General features: G+C 42.3%; 1 protein-coding gene across 13 annotated transcripts in view; it reads right to left on the reverse strand.

Moving 5' to 3' along the window:
• LOC117239191 (cyclic nucleotide-gated cation channel alpha-3-like) overlaps positions 1-25,094 on the reverse strand; it is a 220,574-nt gene that overhangs the window by 19,642 nt on the left and 175,838 nt on the right. For all 13 annotated transcript variants that reach the window (XR_004494380.1, XR_004494373.1, XR_004494372.1 and 10 more), the window contains one exon: positions 1,306-1,446. Coding sequence is in view for 2 of the 13 variants with exons in the window: in XM_033504592.1 (XP_033360483.1) it covers positions 1,306-1,446 (141 nt within the window). In the remaining 11 variants the exon portion in view is untranslated. The remainder of the gene's footprint in view (positions 1-1,305; positions 1,447-25,094) is intronic.

Here is a 25,094-nt window from a genome sequence, read left to right on the forward strand (position 1 = left end):
TTCTTTGCCGCGAGATCTTAAGGTCTCCTCGCTGATAAATTCGGCTTGGACGATTTATTTCTTCGCGAACGGACAGACTATAAAGCTGAGTGTAACGCTGGCGGTAAATTGTCCGCAACCACGTGTCGCAGCCAATCACCCGCGGATCTGTCTTTTTGCGAATCTTCCGCGAAATCTGCGGGTCTTGCACGAAAGACGGATGCCGATTGGCTGCGGACAATTGTCCGTCAGCGTCACGCTTAGCTTAAGAGAGACGCCAGAAAAGCTATATTAAGGATGATTTCGGATTTTCTTTTTACTTCGGATAATATTCTGATTATAAATTTTACGATCACAGTAGCCTGAAAATATAGCCTGTACATCCTGCAACTCGATTACGTGGAAAACAAGTTCTATTCCATGTTTTCTTCTTATTTTTTCACGAGAAATCACCACGTACTGGCCATGCGCATGTTATTTGGCTACAGCCGGTGTGCTTTAATGCTTCAAAAATATTTACGGGATGGAGATTCGGCGGCAGATTTAACGAACTATCCCGCAGAAATATGTTCCAGCGACGTCCATCATTCTGGCTAAATGAGAATCACGATGGAAGATTTCTACGTGCGTCATATTACTGCGAGATGAAATAAGATTGCTGCAGCTATGACTAAGGTAAATCCAGTGGAATAAACCTCGATACGCGATTCACGTGTACGTACGAGAAGAAACAAGGAAGAGGAGGAATTACCGAAGAGGAAAAGCGAATCGTGCGATGCTAAATGCCGTGGAAAAAATTACACGAGCAAATTGATGCACTTTCTAGCAACCTTCGTCGATGCGCGAACGCGTCAAATCGCCAATAGGACGTCGGTGAATATTTTAGCTTGCGATAAACGCGATACCATAACCAAAATTAACCCGTTCGTAGTAAATCAAAAAGACCAATACTTAGTCATTTCATTTTCTGAGAAATTTCCGATATATTACCGATATATTACCGATATAACTGGCTCTCCTCTAAATAAAAATGAATTTTTGCTCGACGATTTTTATATTCACGATTTTAGGGGAAACGAGTTTGTACGTTCGAACGAATCTTTCACGTCATCTTCATCTTTGACAAAAAAAAGATCTTCATCTTTCATCGTCATTCTGTTTGTACGACAACTTTGCCAGTGGAACGATGTACAAGAAATAGCTGCTTCTTTTGCAGCAATAACTCAAGAACTATAAATTTCTAGTACAAGTAAATAAACGATATATTCTGACTTGCTATTAGACAAAGAGACGAACGTTTCAAACGGAGAAGTGGAAAACGCTTACCTGGAAGACAGCTGACAGCTTTCTCTTCGTCCGAGCATTTCTGCGTCAACCAAAGATAGTCGAACCATTTGATCACCTTCACCTGTAGATGCTTCGGCACTCTTCTCATTCTCATGTACGTTTTCACGCCATCCAGCTTCGCTGCAATTAGAAAAAAAAAGCATCGCGATTATTACAAGTCGCGAGTCTGTTATATCGCGTCACTTTTCAGTACTGTGCTATTAACAAGCGTGTTACTCGATTAATATGTCCATAGTAATGTAGAATAATATAAGATAAAAGGTATGAAATCGTACAATGTCAATCACTAATTAACATATTAGTTATCTACAATTTTATCGATAATTGCCAATTAGTCTACTTTATTATATCGACAAGAATTAAACGAAATCCTATTCGTTCGATCAGTTAATCCTTTGCTGAGAATTTCTTTACTGTATAATGCGAAATTTTCAAACGTAATAATCCTATTCTAAATATTATACGTGTATACACAGTGTGCAAACTTTGCCAGTGTGTTCTATAGGGCAACGATTAGACTGACAATCATGTAGCAAAATGTTGGCAAATGGTTGGTTAAAAAGTCATAGCAAAAACATGAAACGTAAAATAATTACACATAATTACGCCTGTATATCCAAGTGTCGGTCGCCTTTGTTAATGCAAACTTCTCTCTTTCTCTCCACTAACTATCGAGTATTATATCCTCATAAACTTGTACAATTATTTATAGGACATTCGTTAATCGCACGCGTTTCTAGAACTTCCGCCAACGAAACGCGTATCCGCATATTCGTAAATTCGTAATTATTGCTGCAAATAGACGCGACGCTGTGAAAATTCGGCAACTCTTGCTTCGAACGAAAGCAGAACGAGACTGAAACGAAACGACCTTTCCTCTACGCCGTTTAATAGAATCGAGCGTTCGAGTAAACATACGGTCATATCGACGCGACGAAAACGTTCTATCAACGTTTCCCATTAACGGATGGCCTTTTCCGCTTCGAATAGGCGCATGATTTATTAATGTTCATTCGCGATATATTTTTTCCTCTATTCGCCACACGACATTTCAGTTTCATCCGTACTCATACTAAAGGACACTGGCAATTTTTGAACATTACATCACCGGACTACTGTTCGTCATCAGTGCGAATCAATGAGTAAATTTGCTAGGTGTTGGGTGACTCGAGTCGGAAACCATCCATCCATCGATGGTTTAACCGAGCTTATCTCGAGAGATCGTACGGCCAAGTCCTCTCGAGTCTTGTTCCAGCGTGCTGGCTTGATAAATCGTTGAGCAGATTATTTCGATGGTTCAGGTTACGGTTTCTATATCTTGTCGAATCTGATTCGATCATCGTCGAACGTTGGCGTCGTAGATGGCTCGGTGCATGGGCATAATTCGACCGACGAGAAAATAATCCAAACTTACTGGTCTGTGAAAAACGAATTTTGAAAAATGAAACACGCTCGCGTGTCTTTTGCTGAAACATTTTTTAACCGAATCGCATGAAAAATCCCGAAAGCCGCGATATCCGTTACCGGGTACCTCGCCTGTTTGATCGCTTTATTTCATTTTTAAACCATACGTTCCACTGTTCAACCGGCCGCTTTTATAACGAGAATGTTGGTTAAAAAGTATTTGTATATTCGGTCACAATAGCTACACGGACACGTTTTCAGCACGAACGAGAACCGGAATTAACTGAAAATTTCACGCACGGATATTTCGCGGTGTTTGCCCGAAACTGGCGTTTGATGTTTGAATTAATTAGCGACGTCCAAATGGAAAAATATGCCGGAGAAATGTATGCGTTTGATCAACTTATTCCACAGTTAATCACGAAAGTTTACGTACATCTGGCGAATTCCGTTTATCTTCTATCTATATTTCATATTGCCATAAAATTATTTACGCCCACGTGATCTATGCAATTGTTGTTATTAATACGTTTCTAATAGAAATTGGAGAAATTGAAACGTTTCACTTGGAAAAATCTTCTATCGGCTACGTTTGACATGCGTACGCGCAAACACTCATATACAGGCGAACGATAATTTATGAAAATTAAACAAGTGGATGACAAGCGACGATTATCGCAAATTCCGCAAATTCTTCCTGGATAAAAATACCTGTCACGTTCCAAAATGTTTTTGGGAATGCTTTCTACGCGTTCGCCGGTTCCTACCGTGTTGACGTTTCTACTACACGGATTTATGAAAACCGAAATGAAAGAAAAGACAAATATCGCGCGGCGTCTGTGCATGTACGTGCCATTTGTAAAGCAAATTAGGTTTCGTAGAGGAAATGGTAAAAAATACCATTTCAAATGCGATTTCACTGTTGTTTTCCGTAACTGTTTATTAAGCAGCATAATCGCGAATCTATTATGCAAATTTTTATCGTAACCGTAGACTTTGGACGTCTGTACGACTTTATAGTTCTACGTAGCTAAGGATATTTCCTTTCGATAGATCCATCGATTTAGGAAAACTGATCCAATGATCGAGGAACGTGATCGACGTACATAGGCGAAAGAAATATTTAATTTTCACCACGCAGTGAAAAATCTGCGACCTATCATCGCGTGGATCGATGCCAAACGACGAAACCAAGGCTACAGAATCAACGAATTTTTCCAAATCAGCAATTCTTAAGAGCTTTGATACTTTCTACGGGTAGTTCTAATCTCATGGCCAAGAGCTGTGCGAAACATTTCTAATTTGATGATCAGCAAGTACGTTTAGAGCGGGAACGAAGGTAGACGCGATCAGACTAATTTCCGCGAATCGTTTTCAATTTGACGATGAGAAATTGTAATTGGAGTCAGATCAAAGGTAGACGTCCTAATTCTTGTTCTTCCAGCTTTCGTTATGTTGTGGTAGATCATTGTTAATATTATTCTTCTCCATCACTTCTTCCATCACTATTTCGTTTGTAGTTGAGCAATCTTGTACTTCACTTGTTGGTTTATTTGGCAACAACAGACAAAGTACAGATTTTTTTTTATTTATTTATTTATTTGATTTGTTTAATTTATTTAATTTGTTCAGTAGGACATTTGGTAAAATATTATAGCGGTATACTAATATAACATGTGGGTGGCTATCCCCAGCGGGGTGCCATCATCGTGAAAATACAGATGGCAAGGAGACAAATGTACTGGCTAACAAGTCGAAAATCCAAACTAAGCATAGAAAACAAACTAAAAATATATAAAATGGTCATAAAACCAATCTGGACATACGGAATAGCGCTATGGGGAACAGCAGCAATGAGCCATACAACCAAAATAGAGGCAATGCGATCTAAAATACTCAGAACAATAGCAAACGCGCCATGGTACGTTAGAAACGAGGACATTCGGAAAGACCTGGGAATACCAACGGTCAAGGAAAAGATTAACAGAAGTGCAAGAAGATACAGAGAAAGAATAGCATTGGGCTCTGTTGGTCTACCGCCCTGTTTATGGCGTATATTTCTCCTTTGTTTAATATTTTTATTGTTGGTATTTTTGGATGTTTTTCATCATCGATTGGTTCTGTTGCACGTCCTTTTTCTTTCATACTTGTCGCACTTACGGAGGCACTAATTTTCACGTCCGCATAGCTCGACTGCTCGGGCAGAACTCGCTTTGCCTAATCAAAGGTAGACGTGATTCAGCCTATTTCTGTAAATCATTTCCAATTTGACGATGAGAAATCGTAATTGGTGTCGGAACAAAGATAGACACGATTTGCTCCATTTCCGTGATCCCTCCACTTCTAATTTGATGACCAGGAACCGTAGTAAAAGACAGAAAAAGGTTAGACACGATCCGGTCCATCCTTCCGTAAACCTTGTCCTTGTCTTGATGAAAATTGTTGGCTGCCATAAAACGAGGTGTAGTATAGGTCCTAAGAGACGTAAAGGCAGCATCATAAAATATTTTTCCGGTAGGAAATGTGTTAATAAAAATCGCGTTTCGTTGGTAGCCTTACATTTCTAGCCACCACGGCATCCAGAGGCGATGCTGTTCCTCCAGGAACATTTAATCTAGTGGTGTGTACAGTTGAGTGTATTGGTGTGGTTACAGAAACTAGCGTATTTCATAGAGAGGTCTGGCCATTCCAGGTCTCTGTTAGAATAAAGAGAAACGTCCATTTCCTCACGAGTACAGCTTTTTCAAATTACGTACTTTCCCCTCTTCCAAAAAAAAAAAAAAAAAAAACGTGGCATTGATGTAGCGATATTTGCAACGATATTTTGTCGCGATTTTCAAAAAAACGCAGGCTGATAAGAAATTCGCTTTTTTCGCATAAAGAGTAGCAATAAAGAGTAGAGTGCAGTATTGTTTTGTTTCCAGCGCCTGTAAGATTTCATTGACGAGTCTGTGCGTTTGTTCTATTGTGCAGTGTTTGTTTCTGAATCCGAATTTGTGATCAGGCATTAGTTGATTCTTCTCTATTATGGGTTTTGCCCGGTCGTAAATTATTTTCTCTAGTATCCTAGAGAACACCGGGAGTAGCGAGATTGGTCAGTAGGATTTGGTTTCGTGTGGGTCCTTGCCTGCTTTGGGTATCATTAAGAGAAAAAGAAAGGACGAGATTTAGAAAACGGAGGTTATCTTCTAACAGGCTCGTCCCGAGGTTTCCATAAAAAGCTATTTAACGACCGGAGCGTGTAATTTAAAAGCTTTCTCTTCGTGCAGCCTTTTCGTCGGTCGCGCCATTCGCTCGGATTCGAATTTCCCCGAACGTACGATTTTTTTTCACCCGGCTGGCATTTTAATGTCCATCGTTCCGCGTCCGCTGCGGAATAAAAGCGCTGCGAGTTGCGAGGACTAACGACCGATACGTGCTTCCTGGCATCGGTGGTCCGTGGTCTTCGTAGCCGAGAGTCGTTTTGCGAGCGCTGCGCGCTCGTAAAAACCGACTGCACCGAATTCAAAGAGGCTCGCGGAACGCGCCAACAGCGGCGTTCAACCGACTCGGGAACGCTGCAACCGGAAATATCGATTGCCACGCGACGTCACGTTTCACCACCTTCCACGATCGTTCTAATTGCACGGTTGAAACGGTAAACGATGTAAGTGGCAGGAGGATAAAAGGCGATTCCCCTTTCAGTGGAAAATGATATTTTGACGACCGGACGACCTGTCCAGGGGAGAGGTAACGACGCAAGTGCACGTTTCAGATCTTAGAGTCTCACGATGGCGAGATAACGCGAGATTGGTCATCCGGGAGCCATTTTACTTGCAATTTCCACTTGCATCCTGCGCTAACGCAACGTTTTGCAGACATTGGAGTCCATTTCTTCGGAAGCGGCCTGAAACCGAGCGTTTCAGGTCCCGCTGTGTCTCCCTTTACATCGAGCAACGTTCCTCTTGGCTGGTCAAACCGATAACTCGGATCCCAGTTATAACTCTCGAATTTACTTTATTTATTTACTCTACTATTCCGAGAATTATTGCACCGGATAAACAAATAATTTGGAAACTGTCGTCCTATCGTTTAAGGTCTGGATTATCGTCGATTGGCGTAGTCTAACGTTCGATTATCTTTTCATATGGAGATGCAACTCGTTGTTTCTGTAAATTACTGACAATGACGCAAACCATCTTGGCTAACTTTCTTTTTTCTTACGAATGTCGATAACTTACAGTATATATTTGAATTCTGAATACTTTATCAACGAGGGAGAGACCAGTGACTTCGCTCGAACTTTATATCTTTTAGATTCGTCAAACGATTACATCGATTAATCATGGAATACACTAAAGAGACTTCTTTGCTTGTCATTTTTGTATCATTATTTATTTACATCCATCGATTTATATCCATTTAACATTGTACAAATTGGATATTATTTAAATATGCTCTTTCCATATACGACAACGATACATGCAGAAGTGCATCTTGAAAGCTACAAAATATTTGTAAGAGAAGGCCAAGTTCGATCATCCGGGACGACCGTCTGGCCCTTCGTCACTTTCGGCCATGGAAAGGAAAAGCAGTCGTCAACGTTTCGGAGTGCCATAAATTGAACCCTCATCCGCATGGTGTGGATCTCAATTGCCTGGTTTCTACGACTCCCTTTCAAAGCTCTGATCTGCGTGACTGCGACGCCGAGGGTAGGTTCTTTGTCCAATCGTCGCCATAAACGCCAAAGCAAAACCTGACGAATTTGCCATTTTGCGAATGTGCATCGCACGCTATAAATGGGACTGTCGTGAATTCGCTTTTAGAGCTTCTTATATATTGTCTGAAAAATAGAGATTTTTTAAGAAAAGCTTCGCTCTGGTGGCTGATTTATGGCCGGTGGCAATTTGAATTCAATCGGTAACTTCCTCGGAGCATAATGTCCTCAAAGTGACATATTCTGCTCGTAACGTGAACTCGGTTCGATGTAGCAAACAACGATGCAAAACTTGTTCGTTCGCGACACTGCACCCCGAAAGCTTTATGTAATTTACATGAGCGCGCGACTACAGATGCGGAATATATGAATACTACGGTTAACACGGCAACGAATTGCCCGGCAAATGCAGCGCAGATGATTTACGCGTCGTATAAACACGCTTTTGTACCTTATTAAACGTAACGCTTAATGTCCAACGATACGTGTTCTTTCGCCTATTTGTCCCGAGCTTCTCAGCTCCGGGATTATCTAGATTCGCTTGCGAGAACGTTTCCTCAATTCCCTCGCTTTCTTTTTTACCTTGTTGATCTCCTATGAGAAGAGATCTGCCGTTTAATACGAGAGGACAGTCGACAAAATAGCAAGATGCCTCAAACTTATCATTTGCTCACGTTTACGGGAATACGTTTGCAATTTCTTTGACTTATTTACGAGCCTGATTCAACGAGCGATTCGCATATTCCAACGTTTTTCAAAACGTTACTCGTCGGAAAATTTCTCCATCCCAACACTCTGAACGCTCTTCTTTGAAACGCTTGCGTACCATCGTGTTCAGTAAGCGTGTACGATAAAATACTTAACAAAATACAACCATATCGTTTATCCATATACGACACATTCAAGGTACTAAAGTTTGGCCGGACCCCTGTACAGATGCAGCAACAATTCCCGATTTTATCATCAGGAGGAGAAGGACCAAAGATACGAATGTACAATTATCGGGACTTGTTGGAACAAAGAGACGGCAGAGCTCGGTCCTTTCCTTTGTGGCTCTGTGCCGCGTACGTAGCTGTCCGCAGCGCCAGCCAAGTTTTGTTCAATCCGCTCGGTTAAGTGGAAGGAAATTGGCTGCTATGGGCAAGTGTACGTACGTCTGACTGAAACTTGAAACCAAGTTGTTTGGAACGATCGTTTGAAACGAGACAAAGGTTGTTTTTAACGTAATCGCCAGTGTTTGAGCGTCGAGTTACGTGGAAACGATACGGGTACGCATCTCGCGCGGATGTATCGTCCAGCCGATAATTAGGAATTTCATGAATTTCCAACTGAACCTAATTAACTGATCTCGCGCGCGTTCGATGGATATTTCATGCAAGCGCGATTCATCGAGTATTCCATCATCAGGGTCAGTTACTCGCGCCGATAGAAGCAAGGACTGCTGCCATCTCGAGGATGAAAAGCTGAAAATGAATCGGTCGGTAGATAAGTCACTTACCTAACGATCGTCGCACGATCGTTTTTTTTGATTGAAGTAGGCTATTGTGATTTATCTTGTTTTGGCATTTGTGCTTTCTCGATGTCCATAATTTTGTTTGTTTTGTATTATTTGTTCTCTAGTGTTAGTATTATTTCGTTGGCCAGTCTGTGCATTTACTCTATAGTGAAGTGCATGATCGTGGCGATTTTCATTAGAAGAGAACGTGTTACCCTCGGCGACTGGGTCTGCTGTAAAAGTTAGGCTGAACTTGCTGCCGTGGAACATCCCCACAAAACAGCAAATTATAGTATGGAATTTGTCGGCGAGTATCGAATTAGGCTGCGGTTAGTTATCAATTACGGTGACAGGCAAAAGACTGGACACGGAGGAAAGCTCGTTTCCACGATGACGATCTTACGTGAATTTTTGTGACGCCGTTTCTGCCGCAAATATTCCATCGATGATCGAAAAGGACTCGCAGACGGTACAACTTCGAACGAGTTGAGCTGAACATTCGAACGTTCATTTGGACGAGTCAGTCAGGCGGTGGTGATGTTACGGTTGCGAAACTTGAGTCCTCATTCATTCATTGAGCAATTATCGAGTGTTTCCAGCATTTTGAAGATAGTGTTGCAATATATTACATGGTTGTTTGTTAGTTGAAAAATCGCTCGTAAATTAGGAAATCGCTCTATCACGATGTTAATTTTTTGATACTCTTCGAGACAAGTATTTTTCAATCGTCATAAACGGCATTCGTCCATGTTTGTAATAAAACTAAATATAACGAAAGTGCCGCTTCGAGCCCCGCTCGTTGGAAATGTACCAAAGTATTCATGATCGCTTTGATCGCTCTCTGTAAAATTCGCTTTTCTATTCCAAATATTGACCATCGCAGCATTCTGTTCCGTTTGCAGACTCGTCGATTTTCCGTTCGCTTTGTCCCAAAAGGAGGTGCTCTTTTCTGCGTTTCCGTGATTAATTTTGAGTAATTATTTGAACTGGTCGGTGAAAATTAAATTCAACCTGGCAGCCCTATTAGTCCTAACACACAGTGTTATCCGGTAAAGTCAAATAAAACAGAGTGTGATCGGACAGCGGAATCTTTTTTCGGATTAGATTTTATTTTCGAGAAAATCAATTCCTCCTAATCGCGGAGGACTTGAAACATATATAGTAGAGAAATGCGAGATAACAGGAGGAGCTAGGAACACGGTAGAAGTACTAAATGAGACTGGAGTAGCAGTTGGCGAAACTAGAAGCGATAATAGCAGCAAGGAAGCAAAAGCCGAGGTCGGGACGAGCACCTAGTTATAAACGTTAGATATAAGTTAGTACATAGAGATAGATCAAGGAAGATGCAATAGATAGGTACAAGCAGTATATAATAATAGAAGTGCTAGAGTAAAAGAAATATATGTGATGCAAGGGCATTATGAGAGATGTAAACCGAAGGTCGTCCAAAGCCGAAAGGTATGGACTAAGAATAAATAAATAAATAAAATATATATATAGATTAGGAAAAATTTATTATTTTTTAATTAATATATACATATATATATATACGTATGTAGATTAATATCTATATATATATATATAGAGAGAGAGTAGGTATCCTAAATTTTGTTTACCAAATGGCAAACATATTCTATCGGTAAGAGGTAGACTTATAAATGTTTCGATAAAAATGTTGCAACAAAAATACGAAGTAACGAAGAATTGATACTTTTTGTATTTCTACCGGTTGTCGAAGAGCATCGGTAAAAGGTTTACTGATGTCCTTGGAGGTCTTCTCAGTATACTAAGGGCTGGGAGAAGATAGCCAGGGCAATAGTCGATCGTACCGCGTCATTAAATGAACAAAATTCCATGTTCGCCACGTTAACAAGCACTGACTGTTTCGCCTGCGTAGTTTGCGACTAGACCTCCGGTTTCCACGCATTTATAGGCAACTTGAAATCGAGAAAATCTCCAGTACGAGCGGATTGTTGCTACGTACGAGAACAATGGCCAACAACCATGCTGTGATACTTGGCATTTGCTCTATTCCAAACTTCCATCACTTTCGTCTCTGCACTCATTTCCTTCGAATTTCCCATCGCATCTCGGCTAAATGGAACATTTTTTGTTCCTCGAGAGACGCTCTCAAATATCCTGCAAGCATTTTTCACCGGCGAGGAGGTCCGAAGAAGGCCACTTTTTAACTTGCTCCTATCCATGACAAGTAATCCAATACGGATAACAAATCGAGAAACTTGAGCGAGTCTTGAGACTTTCACGGCCTCGAGTGTCACTATGGCGAAACCGAGAGGAGCTTGGGTACACGGCTCAAGGAACAAGAGAGGTGCACCGGACTGAAGTACGTAGAGTCAGCGGTAGCGGAACACCAACTAACTACCGGGTATAAGATACTCTTTGAAAAGACGTTTGTCTTAGCAAAGAACAAAGGGTACTTGCCGAAGAAATATAGGAAAGGAACAGAGATCACGAGACACCTCGAGTACATCAACCGAGATACCGGTTTTTCCATCTCTACCCTATACAGCGTACTTTCCGTTCGTTCCTGTTTTAATTGATCAGACGTGCAATTAAGAGTACCGTTAGCCGATCATCCAGCTTGAAAATCGACTTCGCGTCGATCGTTCACCCGCGACTCTCAACCGAGCGACACTCTCGTTACCATCTCGGAACATCCAGACCACGAAAGACTCTGGATACACACTACGACTGCAATGCTGGCGAAACGTCGATATTCTTTTCTTTTTGGGTGTTGGTCTCTGCAAGATAGACCAGTGTTGGACCAAGCGATTGGTTCATCGCTGCGTCGCTGCTAATCTACGCGTCAGTTAAATGTAACAGTGCGAATACAGCGAGACGAAAGAAGAAAAAGATCCGACGATTCTCTGCCTTTTGTAACGGCGAATGTTAAACGCCGTGATTCGGATCTTTGTCGAAATCTTGCCGATACTTTGATCGTTCCTAGGCGAATGCCGAGGTTTAGGTATATTATCGGTGCCGCCTTTTGCCATCTTTCTTCCGAGCTGTCAGCCACTATCTTGGGCCGGTTCGTTCGTGAGTCGAAAGAGCCATAAGCCGGCGAGAACGAGAAAGTTTAAATTGCACCACCACCGTCTATCACGACTCGGTTGTCGTTTATTCGGCTGGTTGGAAGCCCATTTCCGATTGAAACCAACCCCACGTCCATGCCAGTCGCAACTTTCTTCCGCTTCGTTCTCGACAGAATCTCTTCCTCCTACTATGTTTCCAACGGTCGCAACTCTCCCGGTCGTGTCGCCTCGTCTTTCTTCAATTTCATCGCGCGCCACATCGGTTTCGCATCGTTTGCCGCTGAACGTACCGCCAACGATACTTCAGGTATAGTACCGGTTATGAGAAGCTAGTTTAGTCTTTGGCCGAATTAATCGTTCTCGTACGGACAATACGTTTTGGCATCGGCCACGCGTAACCTTCTCTCTTTTATTCGTTCCCGGTTCGAGTAATCGTTGGGTGTCTGGCGCGTTATCCACACATTTCAGGTACAACGTTAGTGTATCAATGACAGATTTTAGCGACACTATCGTTGAATAGTAGTTTCGTTGAACGGTAGATTCGAGGGACCTGTGGAATATATCAGAAATTATTTCAATCGTTGAACGTGGACAAATTTGGACAGTGGTAGTAATATTACCAATACATTCGAGGTACAGACAGACAGTGTTAGTATCGTCGTACGAACATCCGCACGTTGTGACGCGTCCGCGTTATTTGCGAAGAATTCGCAGGTAATCGAAATAGAATTTCCAGTCGAACGTTTCCTTCGTATTCTTCTGGGTTGATCAGACGATTACGCGTCGTGTATGGAATGGATGCGTTGATCGAACGCCAATGCTAAATTTGCTTCTGGTAATTTCGACCTCAAATATGCGCCATACTCCGTGTAAGGCCAATCGAGGCTGATATAAATTTACATAACTGAACGGAGCTATCTCTTTTTATAAAAAGAAAATAATCCTCTTTCATTTCCACGCGAGAAACGAGATTACTTTCCCAGCAAGCCAATATATATATATCCAAGAATATAAATATATCAATCGATAATGTTTATTTCAATTCTTCACGGTCTCTCGTAAAACAGAAAGGGATTAAAGATCCAGGGAATATCGACGGATGTAAGCGATGCGCGTGTTCGAACAGGGATATTCCTACCTTCGAATAAAAGTCAAGATGGAAGCGCGATGATATCCGGACAAGGGAAGGTTACAGAGACGATAACGACGGAATAGAAGAAGAAAGAGAAATGGATTTTACCCTGCGACATGATCCATGGAAACAGATTTGACGTTTTTATGGCGGCTATCGTTTAACGTAATTTCATAAAGGCATTGTCTGCCTCCACCTGATCGTTCTGGCTCTCTTCTTTCCGCTTCATTCGATACTCCATTCAGCACTGATTGAATATTTAATTTCGATCACCGTCGGCGTTCCAGTGGACGATTTGACGTCCCATATCCAACGTGATCTGAGTTTTCTCTGACTGAATCGTCGATGGATATATCGGTGCCGATATCGTAAAATCGGCGGTCGAAATCGGACGAAGCTCGAAACCTAATTGAGCCACGAGTCGTGCGGACAGATCTAGCGATCTTTAAAAAGATGCAAAATTAATTAAACGCATTGTATAATTATTACAAGTGACAGGTCACAGTTCCATTTTAGGCTCGTAGTCATTTTGCAGAGAACTTGAAAACCACGCGTTAATCGTACTATTCGCTCAATTTCAATTGGTCTTTGCCAAATACGATTTACTTTTATTTCTTTTTATTTCTTTTTACGACGAAGAACAGATCTGTTCGTCGCCTGATCTATGCGGGGTAAATGTAAAAGGGGACCCTTTAAATTAATCGACATTTATACCGTCAAGGCCATACGATTATCGTATCTTAAATACTTGAAATTAAACCAATTCGTCCCAACCCTATTCTCGAACAAGATTGTTCACACGCAAGTAACAGAAATTCATATATCCTCCATGGAAAACGTCTTTCGTATTACCCTCATTGTGCCTTAATACTTATACGAGACACTTATCTCGTAACTAAGCAAGTTATTGGACGAGTGACAGAGCAAGTTGTAAAACTAAAACGACGACGATTCTTCGTCGGACGCTGCGCGGCCCACGAACAGGCTAATTAACGCTATAACCGCGGAACGATTGTCCCTTAATTAACTGCCTTCCAAGCAAACGGTCTAGCGGCCTGGCGACACCGTCCGTCTAATCAACTATCTAATATTATAGCCGTATAACGAACATCGACGATCATCGTTCTCCGGATCGACTATGTCTAATTAACCGGGCGTACAGCTGATAGCCGGCCTCCGGTGCGTCCGGGTAACCTGGCCGAAATATAGTCTTCCGGCTGGCTGATTAGCTGCGTCGGATAATCCATAATGAATAGCTGTAGCGAATTTTCGATGTGGCACGGCCGATTCCGCGTGGCCTAGTCGGCCAGATAAGAGGTATAACGTACAGATTAAGGGCTCAATGTTAAACCAGAGTGGAACAGACCGGTGCCGTTTGTCCGGATAGAGTCTAATCCCGGTAGACCAACGTGTACGCGGATGCACGCATACGTAATCAGGTATTAGAGCATGGACGTCGTCTGCAAACCGTGGCAGAATTAGCGCGAGCTTCTTCGTTGGCGGTGACGGTGGCTGGCCTGATACCACCGACGAATCCCGATTGATAGGATAACGTCACGTATGCATAATCGCGGATCGATCGTCGGTAATATTCCACCGTCGACCAGCCGTTTCGCGTCTCGCGTGCGGGTCGAAATATCAAAGAGAATATCGGCCACTGGTTCCAACAAGCGGCGCGATTAGGACCAACGCGGAAGGATTCGGTGCGCGTGAATTGTTCCGTACCGACAGAGAGACGCTGACGTCACGCGAATTTTATACCGTCAAAGAAGCGGAACTGACAATGTTGGATTGGATGTTGGATTATCCTGAGAAGCGCGTGGCGCGTGACTGGTGAAATTCAATCAACGTATTATAAGTGTCCCCTGGTACGAGTGGACGGCAATTCCCTGCTGTTTTTTCCCCCTTTCATTAGCTACGGGAAGAAGCTGTCTTCTTATTTACAAAGGGAAGCGGCTGGAAAACGAGCGCGCGTTCGATGATCGAGCTTATTTTTCTGCCGGGATCGCGCGTTTGTATTCACCGTGCAAACGTCTTAACGAGAAGTCTCGGCGAGGTGGGCGGTGGTCGGCGCTAACGTAGTCCAAAAGAACACGCGTCATGAATAATTCAACGATACACTTTTGAACGACGCTGCGCGAGAGTGGATCCGTGCGCGAAGTAGGGCGGAAAGCCGACGTTGAAATCGGACGAGGAGTCTCTCTGTCTTCTTCGTTTGACGAATTAACTCTCGGACCCGGCAGCCGAACACGCGCAACTAACCCGGCACGGACGAGCTCGCTTTAAACGCGTTACCGAGCTTTCAACAGCTGCGAACAGAGATTTTGTGGTACTTCTACAGGTATCATCTGCAAGATACGACTGATACCGATAGCTCGCCCACCTACGTTGCACGTTTAGAGCGTTTCTGAAAATTCAGCTTTAATGCGCGTCAAATACGCGTTAGTTCTTCACCGTGCCTTACGTGGTTCTGCCATGTTACAGCTGGGTCCGGATTTACATTGCGTTTCCGTCCTTTGTGGTTCGGTTCTCGTAGTACGAGGTTGTGATTGTGGTCGTTGGTGTTTAATTTCGCTGTAGGTTGTAGCAAACGAGCGGACTCGGACTTTTCCATTCATTCGTAATTCCTAATATCTACAGAAGATGATATGATCCTGCGAATAAGCACTGTCGAAAAGAGTACAACGAGTCTACCTTTGATTTTCTGACGTTCACGCTACTTGCTATCGACGAGAGGCGAACAACTTCTATCGTTATAGTATTTTTTCGAAACCAAATAATTTCAGTACGATAATGAACGATCGTGTATTGCATTCTAGAGTTATCTCTCGTAAGAAACCGAGAGACGTAACTTGTCTTTATCTCGTGTCGTTTTCATAGCCGTTTCCATGCGATCTATCATCTCAGTCAACATCGTCTTTTATCGCGTCACAAACGTATTCAAGGTGGAAAGGAAACATTGAAAAATGTAGTAAAGAAATGAAAAAAAGAAAGAATCCAAAACGGGGAACGATAAAAGGAGGAAAACGTAAAACAGAAGAGAAAAAAAAAATCATTCGGGACAGAGATCTTTTATATTTCTGCCCGTCCTTTTCTTCGTTCTTTCGTTCTGATTTCCTTTCAATCTTACCTCAAAACGAAGAGGAACGAGCACCATCGCGATGTAATAACTCGTCCCAAGCGGAATTTCGTTCATTTACGTCACATCGATCCCCGCGTCGACCCAGTTCGTAGTGTTGTGTGCCTAAGAAAGCTATCTGCAAGCCGCAGAGTACTCGACAGACGTAACACGCGGACCGGCCCCGCTTATTATATTCTATAATTGCATTTATTTTAAACGTCGTGTATATATCGTTCATCAGCCGTTTCACCCCGCAATTGCGGAATATCTCTACCGCCGGTGTACCTTAGCTTTTAAGAAGCGAGAGGATTTTTCGCGCATCTTTCACGTCCCACGATCTCGCGACTGAATCTTGGGCCAAACGATACATTGCGAACAGACATCGATCGATCGATTACCTTCTAAGATATGGGAGATCAAAGAACTCCAAATTTATAACCTCGTCGATCCACGCGCTTCGACTTTACGTCAGTCCGATAACGTTGGAAATTGTTCCCGTGGATTTTATCGACTGGCAACAACGAGTTCGAAGTCAGATTTTCAGAAACAATGGTCGATTCAATACGGTGGATGATATATCGAAAAAACCATCTACCACGTCGATATTTGTTTCTCCTCATCTGGATTTCCAAAAATGGCGATGGCAATCAAGATCGTGCACATAACCATGCGATAATTGCAGAACAGGAACCTTTCGTTAATTGCCCGGTCTTCATCGCTACCTTGCGGCTGCAGGTTCTCCACTACGCATCGGGAAGCTCTACGGTCCGTTGCGGTCGAGCGCAACTTTTTTTATTCTTGATCAAACATTTTGATATAATTTCAGTCGTATTTACTTATTCAAATGTATTTCACTTGTGAGATAAATGTTAGCCGGACAGCCGGGTAACTCACGAGATGCACCAGATACGTGAGATATTTGAGGACTTAGATACGAGAGCCAAAGTGGCTAAAAAATCGTAAAGAAGCTGCTGAACGCACAATATTACAACTTCGAAGCGACTCCTTCCAGGAATGAGATATCTTTTCTTCCAGTTCTCACATATGTACATATAGCATAATTCGGCCGACAGCGGCTTCTGCTTTGGAATATTAAATCCGACTACCGTCAACGTGTATCCAAGTAAGTGGCGAAGTAGGAAGTCCATGAAGACGATTAGCCAGAAATTTTTGTCGTCGAACAAATGACAACGTCATTCGGTAGAAGACGAATGTAATACAATTGTCAGCGACCTTGGCGTGCTATATGTTACTCGGTCCATCGCTTTTAGGAATTGTTACTGACTGTCTCGAAGCTCGTTCTCCGTGTTCTTTCTTGTCCCGCTTGGAAGTACAGTCAAGTCGAACAGTATAGCTGACTTGTAAGAAGCGGGCAGCTCTGCGAATAATTGACAGGGGACGGTTGCTTATTTCAAGGCAAAACTGACTAGTGGCTTAACTTCGTGAGAATCCCAGGCGTCTCACAGGTATTGTACCGTGTACTTACTATAGCAGTCGCATATTAATTGATTACATCAAAGTATATCAAACGTTGTGTCATATAGGCGACTACCAACAACGTGTATCCAAGTGGCAAGGTAGGAAGTCTATGGAAACCATCAGCCACAAATTTCTGTGATACGTCCCTCGGTCCATCACTTTTAGGAATTGCTACTGACCGTAGCTCGAAGCTCGTTCTCCGTGTTCTTTCTTGTCCCGCTCGGAAGTACAGTCAAATCGAACAGTACAGCTGACTTGCAAGAAGCGGGCGGTACTCCGAATAACTCATAGACCATCGCTGTTTATTTCAAGGCAATACTGCCTAGTGGCTTAACTTCGTGAGAATCCCAGGTGTCTCACAGGTACTGTACCGTGTGCTTGCTATAACAGTTTCGTATTAATTAATTACTTCCGAGTATATTCAACGTTGTCCTTCATATACGTAGGCTACGTACTCTAGTAGCCTAACCTCGGAGGGTACCAATACTGTTCAATATCTCGTGTATTCAGGTGTCTCGTGAGATGCCCGGATGGCCGGGCAACTTTTGTGTAACCGGATATTTCAAATGTTCCATTTACATCGCTAGCCCCAATGTTAACAATATCCGAGGAGCTGTCTGGTAATGTGGCTGCAACAGCCAACTATTTATCTTTATCGATACTCTGTAAAAATGTGGTGATTCTTTCCATTGGGATCTCGACTGAAAATGGGGGATTCTCGACTGTAATCCCATATTTTGCATAATCCGAAGTTGGTATTCGAGGTTTAGGGCTGTAGTCCACGAATGAATCTCGAGTTCTTTGACCTGCTGTATCTCAGAAGGCGATCGATCGATCGATGTCTCGTCAACAAGGTATCATTTGCCGGCTCAACTTGAAAATTTCCTACGTTCTCATCGTGCGGTATTATTTGCTACAAGATTCAGTTCTATGACGATCTGAATATGGGCGATCTTTCGGCTCACTCTCTACGATTCGTAAAATTCCACCCGCATATAGAAATATTCAAAACTACCGAGAAAAAAGTAGACAGACAACTAGTATTAATTTGTACGTGTGTTTAACAGTCAATACGAGTACCCTGCGGTGCATTTGATGAGCGTTATAGTCAGTCGTACATCTCTCGAATATAAGGTATTAGAATAAACTAATTTCAATCAGGTCGATTCTAGTACTTGCAAGTAGTATCGATATAACATACGTAATTTATCTTTTTTAACAGGAATGCAACGAAGAGATCACTGTGTCGAAGGAATTGGTAATACGAACGGCGAGGCGATTCATCTTCCCTGATTAAGAGCTTAATGACAGCAAAATACGATTGGCACGGAAATGAGTGGGATTACTTAACGGGGTTAAACCCCGCGAAATTATCAGCCAGCAGAAACGTTCTGGTGAAACATCCGCAGGAACGCGACCCGTCCGACCGCTTAATTTCGCAGCGATGAGAATTCCAGTGAATCAAACGAACGTCTGCTGTCCATGTGGAAAAACTTCATCGGCGCGATTGATCGAGTACGACGAGGTTGGCGAGACGCGACGCTCGCAAAACTCCTGCGCTGCACCTGTTATTAATGCGATGAGCAGCGATAGTTACAAGTTGAATGGCTCGCGAAACTATTTCGAATTCGAATACTTTTCGTGGAAAAAACAGCGTACCTCCATGTAGCGTTGATGAAATTTTGAAACTGGTCTCGATTGGATACCAAAGAAAATCAAGAAGAGATACGAGAAGTTTTGTTCGCAATGTACAGGAAATTCACCTTCTTGCGCGAACTTTCAGATCGCATTTTAATATTTTCAACCGGCGACTCAAATAATCTTACTGAACCTTACAAGCGCCATTCAAAAATTCTACGAGAACTATGAGAACTGTATGAACTGCGGCTGATAGTATTGGATTTCGATTTATAATTGAACACGTATTGAACTTGATCCCGTCGCTAGCTACGAGCCGTTCTAGTGGCGTCGGGTCGCCACTTTCCCAGGGACGAGTTGGTCGGAATAGTTTGGTCCGGCGACGACAGATCGATGACGTCAGCGGATCCGGCTATTTTTAACCCTGCGGAAGGGGGTAGAGCGCGAGTAGTCTGCACCACGGCCGCTTGGGAAGGGGCGTCGGAGGGATTGGAAAGCTGGTGACATCCCTAGAGGGTGCTTCACTCGACTCATTCATCCTCCTGACCTAGAGAATGGAACGGGATAGGGTGGCCAAGTGGGTGGCAAAGTGGGTGGCTCACGTTGACCGGCGTGAAACGCGTGCGCGCTGCTCCGTCGTCTCTTCGTTCAGACGCTCTCGTACGAACTCGTAGAGATATAGTTAGCAGACACGGTGAGATCGTGCGATCGGTCAGAAGCTAAAGTTTACATGCTTTGAGCACCGGAAGATTGCGTGTGAGATTAGCAGACCGTAATGGCGTGAGATTAATGGACCTTAGGGAGCTAGGGCAGAGTCAGGTACATGGTGCTACAATTTGTTAATTCGTTCTATGCAGCGGTCAGCTGTATGAACAAGAGGAACGCCGATCCAGCAGCGAGCAATCGGTTAGTACGAGATGATATATTGCAAAAAATGCGTGAAAGATTCGAGGAAGCGTGACATTTGCACGTGATAATAAGAAGTAAATCGCACGATTTTTGAAATCGAATTAAAAGCGTCGAACATAAACGTTCTTGCAGAATCTTTGTCCGACGTTGCTTGGAGCAAAGCTGTGTTAATTCGGTTGCTGCAATCATCCTGTATGATCAGGTGCTTCGCGAATGACGCCAGTGCTCTGTACGATCGTCATTATACGAAACAATACAGAGTTCTTTGCTTACATCTCGTCCATCATTATATGCATTTACACGCAATACAATATTAGTTATTTTCAATTGAAAAATCATCATTTTGCGTAATAATTAAAAGAAAAGAATGATAACGAAGCAACATACGTGCAATGCACGTTTCTCTTTTTTTTACGTACGATACGAAATTAATTAATTTGCAACTGCGAAATTATCATTCCGCATAACAATTACAAAAGGAGCGCAACAACAAAGGAATAAACGTACAGCACGCGTATAGTATTTTATAGAATTCAGTAGTAGAAATCGAATTACGTATTCCATTGTTCATTTCACCATAGAATTCAATCGACGCGAATGGAAATTATGTCAGCGAATATGTTAACTAGATCCGGTTTTGTTGCAAATTAATTGCATTCAGTTTGCAGATATTAATGCTCGTACCTACTACGTCTACTAATTTCGACTCAAATGCAATCCATTCACAGTCCATTCGACTGGTCAAAGTGCGAAACCAGGTTAGAGAAGGTCTTTGCCACAAAAGTGGTAGCAAGATGGTAACATAATTTCAGGAAACGGAATTACATTTGACAAGAACGAATAAATTATAGATAGAGGCAATGATCTATGTCTACAAACTAAACGTTTTTTAATACTGTCATTAATATGGTAAAAGATGTAATTATTTTTATTATCCACAGCTATGAATTTCAAACTTCACTGTACATACGTACGCTTGTTACACTTAATGCAATTTCATTTAATTTTCAACTGCACTTTTTAAACGAAATTAAATTTGTTTAAATGACCTAAACGTTACCTAAGTATTTCCTCTAACTGGGACGAAACAGATATCAGGCACCTGTGTGGGAAAAATTGCCTGAAAGTGCTCTTATAGAGCCGAAAAGCGTTTTCAGCAACGAGCAACCAACTTTGGAGAGATTAGCTACGACACACCTGGGGTACGTCTGCTGGGAAATCAGAAAATGAATTCTATGATCGATGCGCAAACGCATCCTCCAAGGATCGTTCGACTGGCTGTATTCACCTTGTAGGCTGCTTCGAGTCGTTGCTTCTCTGTTTCAAAGAAATACGCGGCCAGTTTCTTGGTCTTTTTAAAAGTTTTCGACGAATCGATCGAGAAAGCTTACGACCCTCCAAGGAGGAGACGTCCTCACTGACTTTCATTCCCATAAATCGTCTTCGAAGGATCTTTCTGTAAGCCTGTGTCGACTTTCATCTAAAACGTTCATCAATCAGAAGCCGAATTAGAAGGTTGACGGACCAATTTGTTCGGTATTCTACGTCTGGTATCCGCGCTTTCGATACGAATTTTCGTTATACGAAGAAATAAGCGAGTGCAGCCTCCAAGGTGCAGCGACAACTGTTACACAGTGGCTCGTCAGAGCATTCGTACTCGTCGGCAACTTTTGCGAACGTATTACGTGTGTGTTGTGCTAAGCGCTTTGAAAATCGCCTTAGCTCTGCGATGACACCTAATCGACGTAATTATATCGGCAAAGTTTCCAACCAGTCTGATTTTACAGGTACTGCACTGTGTGCTTACTATAACTGTTTCATATCAACTAATCAATTCCAAGTATATTAAATATTGTACTTGATACATGTGGGCTATACTATACTATACTATACTATACTATAGTAGCCTAGCCTCGATCAAGTTCTGCGTGACCGGGTATTTGATATGTTCGATTTGCATTGCTGGCCTCAATGCTGACAATATCCAACACCACGCGACGTTTGAAGGAAATGAGACAAGCATCGAACATTATCGCGAAGCTGTCGAAACTATGTTTGCTTTGTCGCTTTGGATTTTGCAATTGCACTTTGCACTTACAGTTTGAATGAACGTTTCGTAGAAAAGTCAATATCGAAGTACCTCACTGTCGCGAAGGTTTAAAACGCATGATCGGTCGAGTTCGATCGAATGAACGTTTCTTCGACAATTTTGGTCGATTATCAAATTTTATATGAAACAACCATGTTCTAATGGCTACGAATGGGGGCGCACGATAGAAAGAAATGTCGTAATTAAATAGAAAATCTATTCGGGATTACGTTTCAGTGGAGATAGCCGTATCTGGCCAGGCATGCGACGCAACGACAGATTCAACGAGCTGAACTAAAACTACGCTATCGATTCACGTTGACGAAAAAAAAAAAAAAAAGAAAAGATAAAAGAGGAATCAGTGAATCGCGAAGATTTAAATGGCCGAACGCTTCGTTACTTCGATCTTTGTGGAAAAAATGTCGAGATAGGAACAACAAGTTTTGGCGATCTACCAAACTGTGTTTCTTTACAACGTGAATTGTTCGTGAATCAAATTTTGTGCTACCAAATTGTCCATTTTACGTAGCCATACATATTATCAGTAATGCTACAAATGAATTATTTAATTTACACAACTCGGTTCGTTTATTATTAAAAGTGTAGGGTTCAATCTCGCAGTCTGTACTATTAAACAGTACTAATTCGGACAACAATAAATATTAGCAGAAAATTAGAGATTAATTATTTAGTCTATATGCATCAGAATCATTTATTGCTAAAGACGTCGAATCCACCTGGCACGGCTATGCTCAAAATTGAGATTAATCCCTTTAGCTGCACTCGTCTTAATTAATTCAAGTTTCAATTACAGTCTATTCAATTTGTCTCTCTCCTTTCTCCTACATACTTTTCAATTAGACGAAATACATACTAACTTCGATATCTATCTTATTTAAAGTTGCATTAGATATTTCGTTAATCTTGCCCCATAAAGCGAAACGATTTTCACGTAGAACATTATCTCGCTTCTAATAATTACCGAAGTAATAGCATATATATACTATTTATACTAAAATCAGACATACTCCACTATCATTACTATCGCTCGTTAACGAGCGATAAAATTCAAGCCGCTAAGCATAACCGATTACGTAATTTCACGCGATAAATACTCCCGAGCAACGACATTTTATTCCTAATATTTCTATAACTCCTCTAGCGCGATATTTGATTACTTTTGCGCTAACGATAATCACAGAAAGAAAGAAAACAGTTTGAACTCGCTAGAAATTACGCTTTCGAAGGTAACACGGTCTATCGGTTCTCGAATCCGGCTGGTCCGCGAGACATTACGAAGAGCGAGGGTTCTCGATCGCGCCCAGCATGAAACGTCATTCGACGAAAGAAACCATTACGGAAAATTGAACGACGCCGACGAATGGACAAGCAGGGATCGAGATATACGTGTATCTCTACGGATAGATCGCAGCGGTTCCGAACGTTTCGCTTCGCTCGTCCTCGCTGATAGACAATCGGCCGGTGGTCGTCGTGTGCCTTGCGATGACGAGCATCCGCACGGATAACAGACGTGACCCCTTATTTGGGAATTACAGGGTTTTGGCGTGTCGCAGGGAATCACGTATACGCTTGCACTTCCGATGTTTTACGGTGCAACGTTCGAACAAACATGGGTCATGCGAGTTCCATCGGTGCTTCGGTCACGCGACGCTGTAGCGATATGTGCAGTAGTAGGATACGTGTTCGGGTCATCCACGCGACTCCCAAAGTTTACGATACGGACCGGAATATTTGCTATTTCCGAGAACAGTTGTATTGGATTTGTAGGGAGAAAGATATTTGGCCGACCGTACTGCTAGTCCGGGATTGCAAGTCGGATCTGCCGCTTGCCACGCTAGTGCTTTGTCAATCTGACCCCAATTAAGCTACCCGGGCTGTCGGCGAATATCGTCCTTCAAACTACTGAAGCGTCGAATGGTCGAACGGCAGGGGTTCTGCCAACTGCCAACGACGACTTCCATCTTACATTTTCAATGATAATGCCCATTCGATCTAGTGGACGATATATATCGACGAAACTATCTACTCTATATTTACGTTTCATCTCTATCTTTGTAGTGGCGTCTCAGATGATCAGTTGAAATCGCTAGCCTTATAGCTCTGCCGGTCTGACAATTTAATCAGCCTTGGTCACTCGTAAAATACGAGGCAGCCAAATACACAATTACCGGTCAAATAAGCACATAAATCGAAATTCTGTTATTTTACCGAACGTTTTTCTTTCAAATTCCAAACATGGACACCCGCCAGCAGTGGTTCAATTGTGAAGTATTCCGTGTATGGAATTTTATAGGTCACCTTATTCATAAGGTATCGCGATGTTTCTCTTTTTCGTTATATTTTTGTTACATCGCTGGGTTTAAATTTGCGTACCGTGTTGCGAAAGCTCCTGGTTCGTTTCGTTAATTTGTACCGGATTTTATGCAAAGTTTATGTACCTAAGGCGGATTTTCTTCCTGCTTTCTGTTTTATACGTAGTTGGGTTTCAAAGCACGGTTAATATATAAAGAGAAAGTCTTGTAACCCCATAGGGGAGGCAATAAACTACCACTGCCACAACTACCATTACCACAACGACGAAATAATCTTCACGGAAGCGGTGATGTTTAGCAAAAAAAAAAAAAGCGGGGATCGTTTCATTAAATATTTAAATTCATCGTGTCAGCATTATTTCAATATGCAAATGAGACTTTTAAATATTTCGTATCAAGTGAAATGCGAAATAATTATA

Source organism: Bombus vosnesenskii, unplaced genomic scaffold (assembly GCF_011952255.1).
Source record: "Bombus vosnesenskii isolate JDL3184/JDL3185 unplaced genomic scaffold, Bvos_JDL3184-5_v1.1 scf7180000013883, whole genome shotgun sequence".
NCBI classification, from domain to species: domain Eukaryota; kingdom Metazoa; phylum Arthropoda; class Insecta; order Hymenoptera; family Apidae; genus Bombus; species Bombus vosnesenskii.